The sequence below is a fragment of the Ipomoea nil genome, unplaced genomic scaffold, assembly GCF_001879475.1.
Source record: "Ipomoea nil cultivar Tokyo-kokei standard unplaced genomic scaffold, Asagao_1.1 scaffold3050, whole genome shotgun sequence".
NCBI lineage: Eukaryota > Viridiplantae > Streptophyta > Magnoliopsida > Solanales > Convolvulaceae > Ipomoea > Ipomoea nil.
The window spans coordinates 710,516-716,959 of NW_017619478.1; the positions used below are offsets into that span (position 1 = coordinate 710,516).

Genomic DNA, 6,444 nt, shown 5'->3' on the forward strand with positions numbered 1-6,444 from the left:
TATAGGTAACACAAGACCAAGTAAAGCGAGTAAGTATTTATTAATCGAGGTAGAGTTCCTAAGTACAATCTACTTGGTTGCACTGAGTACCGACTGACTGCGGTCGGGAGTCTCTAGTTACACCCTATCGATCGTCCAAAAGTCCCCTCACTGTAGCTACTGTGGGTATTTATAGCCGCGACGCCGGAGACAAACTTCCGGCCGTTCGGCATGCTCTCCACGTAGCCTCCACGCGTCCACCTCCCGGGTGCCCTGCCTGTCGTCGTAGAAAGCCGCCACGTGTCTTTAGCCAGCTCTTTCGCCTAAGGACCACCGCTCGGGGTTCATAGCATCGCTCGGGCAACTCCCGGTCGGTCACCGACCGGGTTCTCCTCAAGGAGCCCGACCTGTTACCTGCAAAGACATAGGCAAATGGACAAAGGCATCTCGGTCGTGGTGGAGCTATGTCGGTCGGGATATTCCCTACCAATATGTATGGTATTTTATAATATAATTGGTAATAAACATATTCAGTAAACTGCACGAATAAGCATATAGATTTTATATTTAAAATTTAAAATTTAAAATTTATGTATTTTGTTTAAATTGAAAGATTTAATTGGTTCACATTCCTTTGAATATTCATTTGTTTTATTCATTTACCCACACCTGCATGTCTAAAGGTGAAATTATATTATTTAAAAGAATATTACGAAAATAATTATTGACTGAGAATAAAAATGGCATAGAATTTAGGCCAATTGAAATAGGAAATGACTATTAATAATCGATTGAAAATTAAAAATGTTTTGAAACTGACTCAAATGCACAAAATGAAATGAATATTAATAAAATGTAAAGAAATATTAATCTCGGTTATATATTTTCTAAAATGTAAAGTTAGTGGAAATATAAAAAAAACTGTTATTATTAATTAATTAATTAATATGTATTAAAAAGAATAATTGACTGAGAATAAAAATGGTACGAAATTTAGGCCATTTGAAATAGGAAATGACTATTAATAATTGACTGAAAATGAAAAATACTTCCAAACTGACTTAGTATAATAGTATATAGAAAGAATATTAATCTCGGTTATATATTTTATAAAATATAAAGTTACTGGAAATATAAAAAAAAAAAAAATCTATATATATATGTTACTGAAATATAGTTATGTAAAGATATATATTTTAAAAAGTGAAAAATGAAATACAATCATTTAGTATCCAAAATTTATAAGGAAAATTTTGTAATTAAAGATGGAAAATGTTTTGCAATACGAGATGGAAATATAAGGTTTAGCCGAGATGGAAAGAATATTTATCGATATGGAAATTAATAATTTTATACCAAATGTTATTTTATACTAAGAATATAAGGATTGTTTAATTATAAGGTTTAGCCGAGTATGTCAAAAAAAAAAAAAAAAGTTCAGCCGAGATGGAAAAAATATTAATTTCAGTTATATATTTTATAAAATGTAAAGTCAGTGGAAATATTAAAAAAAAATGTGTGTATATATGTTACTGGAAATATAGTTGTGTAAAGATATATATTTACAAATGAAAAATTGAATAGAATCGTGTAGTATCCACAATTTATAAGGAAAATTGTGTAATTAAACATGGAAATGTTCTTGCAATACGTATGAATGATTCAAAAGAAATTAATTATGACTGATTTTGTAGCACATCTTTATTCAAAATTATAGGACCTCATTACAATACGCATATATAAAGATGTAAAATTATGTATAGAATGTGTAAGGAAGATTTTGCTTAAGGAATGAAAAACAAATTAGACCAATTGGAAAAGGTAATGAATATTAATAATTCACTAAAAATTAAATATGATCCCCATATATAATTCACTGAACACTGATATTTAAAATATCTAAAGTTTCAGCACTTAATGCGCACATCTACACATTAACTATTAATTTTGCACAATTATTTGATCAAATTCAAGCAATGATAACATTAGAAAATACAATCGATCAACTCAATTCATCAACTGCATTATATAATATTCGATATAATAATTTATATTATTATATATCGATCCAAATATTTTTAAAATATTTTAACAAATTCATTCCGGATATTGCACGGGTGAAAATACTAGTTTAATGTAAAACCAACTTTGATTCTTTGAAAGCTACTGTAACCGCCAAAATGCCATAGGATTCTCATTGCATAATTAGGGTAGTACACTTACTATGTAGGATTGTATTTTGTATTATTGTGAGTTACGGTGGAATCATCCATCCTAGGTGTTCCCATTCCCCGGCGACCCAACAAAATTGTATTAATTGCATTTTCTCACCCAATTAAAAACATCGACGTTTCGTTGTGACTTAATTTTTTAACATGGTGCTCATGTCCTAGCTCCCTTGACTTGATCCAGGATATCCGAAGTGATTTATTCTTCCAAAAGGCTGAACCCCAACTCTAAAGGTCCATCCAAAGTGATTTATTATTTTACTAATAAGTTGTTTTATGGCAATTCTGTCTATTACTTTATTGTGAAAGACCATATTAGTACTTCCATATTCTCCTATAGGATTTGACAAGATAATATTCTTGAGTAATTGATTGTAAAACTTCATTTTGGCGAATAAAATGCATTAAAAAATAAAAGGAAAGAAAAAAGATTCAAAAAGATTATCCGTTTTGATTATTTATTGCCCTATATTATTTTTGAAGAAATAACAACTTTATAGTTTGATTTACCTTCTTATGCTACTTTACCACATGAGAGCTTCACCATCAAAAGAGGTAACTTCTAAGCAGTACCTTTTAGGTTCAACATTTTATATACTCAGACAGAGGAGGTGACTTTTTTGTTAAGTAGTGAACCAACAATGGTTATTTGGGAAATAATTTTAATGAAAGTGCATGTGCAGCATGTGAACCTTCATTTTAGGTAGAAGAACGCAATACACCTCTATTCACCGCACATACAAACCATAAAATGGTTAGACACAGTCTACACTTTAGCCAATAAAATACATTAAAAGTAAAAGAAAGAAAAAAGATTCAAAAAGATTATACGTTTTAATTATTTATTATTATTTTTGGAGAAATGACAGCTTTATAGTCTCTTTTAAGCCCTTAGTAATGGTATAGATTTATTGTTTTTTCAATTATTAGTGGTGTATATTTGGTGCATAGGGTTTAATAAAATCCTAATATCATTAATATTTTAAATTTTTACATTTCATTATTCAAAAAAACGAATGTATTTAGATACATGGCCAGACAAAACTCGATTTGGGAATAAGGTTTTTGGTGCATTGTTAATTTTTTTTTACCGTCAATACAGTTAGAGTATTCTTTTTTAGGGTGGTCCTCATCCTAATAATAATAATAAAAAAAAAACTCATTTCACATTTCGATGGAGGTAGGATGAGAATTGATAAACTAGGATTAAAAAACAAATTCATTATTTATCCTTCCCATATATAACAAATCAATAAAAAGTAATGCTTTCATAACCCCCCCCCCCCGCCCCCCCCCCCCCCCCAAAAAAAAAAAAAAGTAAAGAAAATAAATACGGTGCTACCAAATGGGCCATTATTTAATTAGGCCATATTTTGAGCAATCACATTTGCTAACAGCTGTTGTTGAGTATGATAGCAAATTAGCAATTAACAAAATGATAGCAAATATTAATGATAATAGCAAAATTGTAGCAATTATCATAACAGCAAAAAGAAGTTGCCAAAAAAGGGATCTTCTTATTGATATCCAAAGATTCCAACATTGATTCATGAGATTCATTGCATCCGGCCATCCTGCTAGTACCAAAGGTTGGTTGCTTCTTCATTATTTATCTGAGAGTGGAGGTTGGTTTGGAGGCAGTCCTGTGTGTGTGAGGTCTGTGAAGAACTCCTCCAAATTCCAATCATGGTACGTATGTAGTACTTGTTCTGATCTGATCTCATCTTCTGCAGTTTAATAATGTTTGTTTATGCATGTTTAATTAGTAATGATTGATTGATTTATATATTAATTTGTGCAAGCTAAGCAGGTTGATGAAAGATCAAAGAAGGCAAAGAATGTTGATGAATGGCTTCCAATTACTTCATCAAGGAAAGCAAAATGGTGGTATTCTTCTTTCCACAATGTGACTGCCATGGTTGGAGCTGGTGTCCTTAGTCTCCCTTATGCCATGTCACACCTTGGATGGTAAAGTTGATCGGATCGGAGTTGAGTTAGATTATTAGCTAATTAATTAATTAATTTGAACATGATCGATCTATCGTTTCAGGGGGCCAGGAGTGAGTGTGTTGATCATATCATGGATTATAACACTATACACTCTATGGCAAATGGTTGAGATGCACGAAATGGTGCCCGGGAAGCGTTTCGACAGGTATCATGAGTTGGGGCAACACGCGTTTGGTGAGAAGCTGGGGCTGTGGATTGTGGTGCCTCAGCAGCTGGTGGTGGAAGTTGGGGTGGACATAGTGTACATGGTGACAGGCGGAAAATCGCTGAAGAAAGTGCATGATTTGGTATGTAAACACAGCTGCAAAGATATCAAACTCACTTACTTCATTATCATCTTTGGATCTGTCCATTTTGGGCTTGCCCATCTCCCCAACTTCAACTCCATTTCTGGTGTGTCTTTGGCAGCAGCTATAATGTCATTAAGGTATGTATGGATGTAATCAATCAGAAACATTATATTATATTATATTATATTATATATATATATATATAATCCTCTCAGATCATGTATGTGACTATATATATATATGTAGTTACTCCACTATTGCTTGGGGGGCTACTTTGAGCAAAGGTGTGCAAGCAGATGTTGATTATGGCCCCAAAGATCCAAGCAGAACAGGCATGGTTTTCAACTTCTTCAGTGCATTGGGGGACGTGGCGTTTGCGTATGCCGGACACAATGTAGTGCTGGAGATCCAGGCAACGATTCCTTCAACGCCTGAGAAGCCATCGAAAGGGCCAATGTGGAAGGGAGTTATTGTTGCTTACATTGTTGTTGCTGTGTGTTATTTTCCAGTGGCTCTCATAGGGTACTGGATGTTCGGGAACAAGGTGGAGGACAACATTCTCATATCCCTCGAAAAACCAACTTGGCTCGTAGTCATGGCTAACATGTTTGTAGTTGTTCATGTCATTGGCAGCTATCAGGTCATCCAAATACTAATTTCATTTTCGATCTCTACTTTTAATTTGCACAATAAGAAGCTAAGACGATATATGGTTTGTGTTTGTGCAGATCTTTGCCATGCCTGTTTTTGACATGATGGAGACTGTTCTTGTCAAAAAACTCATGTTCAAACCTACTTGGTACCTACGCTCCATCGTTAGGGTCACTTATGTGGGTAAGGAATTCAAACCTTAAACTATACCATCCCATCCATCAGACATACATACATACTATGATGTTCTATCTGCAACTTAACTTTGAATCACAATTAAGTACTATTATATTAATTGCAGCTCTCACCATGTTTATTGCCATTTGCATCCCTTTCTTTGGAGGGCTTCTTGGATTCTTTGGAGGATTCGCTTTCGCCCCAACTACATACTTTGTAAGCAACACTATACTCACTCTATATATATATATATATATATATATATATATATATATATATATATGATGAAATTGCAGATGAATTGAGTGTGATGATGTCCCGTTTTGCAGCTCCCGTGCATTATGTGGCTTGCTATTTACAAACCGAAGAAATTTAGTCTTTCTTGGTGCTGTAACTGGGTATGGCAGCTTATTAAATCATGTGTTTTTGGTTTACATCATCTCATATCTACTTTTTGTTTGTTTACATGGTTAGTTGTACGTTGTTTCAGGTGTGCATTATACTTGGAGTAGCTTTGATGATTTTAGCCCCTATTGGAGCACTAAGAGCAATTGTATTACAAGCCAAGACCTACAAATTCTTCTCCTAAATACAACCTCACACCTTCAATTCCTATTGTTTTCATACTATATTTTCATTGTCTGTTTTTTTTTTTTTTTTTCCTTTTAATGTTGTAAGGACTATTGCATTCAGTATTGGTGTTTTAATCCCATATATATATATATATGTGTGTGTGTATTCCTATGAATATTTATCTGTTTGTTTTCCATATACTTATTATTATGTTAGAGCAACTTCAATTGTTGATGGGCTTACACATCAACTATTTTTTATATTCTTTTTATTTATTATCATTTATAATTTAAGTAAGCCCATCAAATATACAAAAATAAATAAATAAATAAGTTAGGGTTGGGGTTCAATCTTTTTTCATTGGAAGAATAAATTAGAAAGAAAAAAATCGTTATAAATTTTGTTACAATTTTTAATTTAATTAATAATTAAAAAAAATGAAAGGCTATTGCCATGCCAACGATCTCTTTGAGAGACAGTTGCTCTAGCAATGGTCCAAAAAGTAGTTCAGTGTCACCAACTGCAATCGCTTTGAA

General features: G+C 32.9%; 1 protein-coding gene across 2 annotated transcripts; it reads left to right on the forward strand.

The window, feature by feature from the left end:
- Window positions 1-3,591: 3,591 nt before the first annotated feature.
- Window positions 3,592-6,120, forward strand: LOC109163922 (lysine histidine transporter 1-like). Of its 2 annotated transcripts, none has more exons than XM_019312646.1 (8): window positions 3,592-3,896; window positions 4,015-4,175; window positions 4,258-4,644; window positions 4,754-5,147; window positions 5,236-5,341; window positions 5,460-5,551; window positions 5,665-5,733; window positions 5,826-6,120. In XM_019312646.1, exons 1-8 carry the CDS (start codon window positions 3,894-3,896, stop codon window positions 5,922-5,924), a joined length of 1,311 nt encoding a protein of 436 aa, XP_019168191.1. In that variant the 5' UTR covers window positions 3,592-3,893; the 3' UTR covers window positions 5,925-6,120. The 2 variants fall into 2 exon arrangements, with proteins under 2 accessions (XP_019168191.1, XP_019168192.1); XM_019312647.1 differs by having other exon boundaries at window positions 4,018-4,175.
- The last annotated feature ends 324 nt before the right edge of the window (window positions 6,121-6,444 follow it).

What these genes read in the sequence shown, in the direction of transcription:
- LOC109163922 (XM_019312646.1), top strand. An exon ending in GCCATGTCACACCTTGGATG is followed by an intron (nt 4,176 to 4,257) that starts GTAAAGTTGATC and finishes CTATCGTTTCAG; the next exon opens with GGGGCCAGGAGTGAGTGTGT. An exon ending in TCGCCCCAACTACATACTTT is followed by an intron (nt 5,552 to 5,664) that starts GTAAGCAACACT and finishes CCCGTTTTGCAG; the next exon opens with CTCCCGTGCATTATGTGGCT.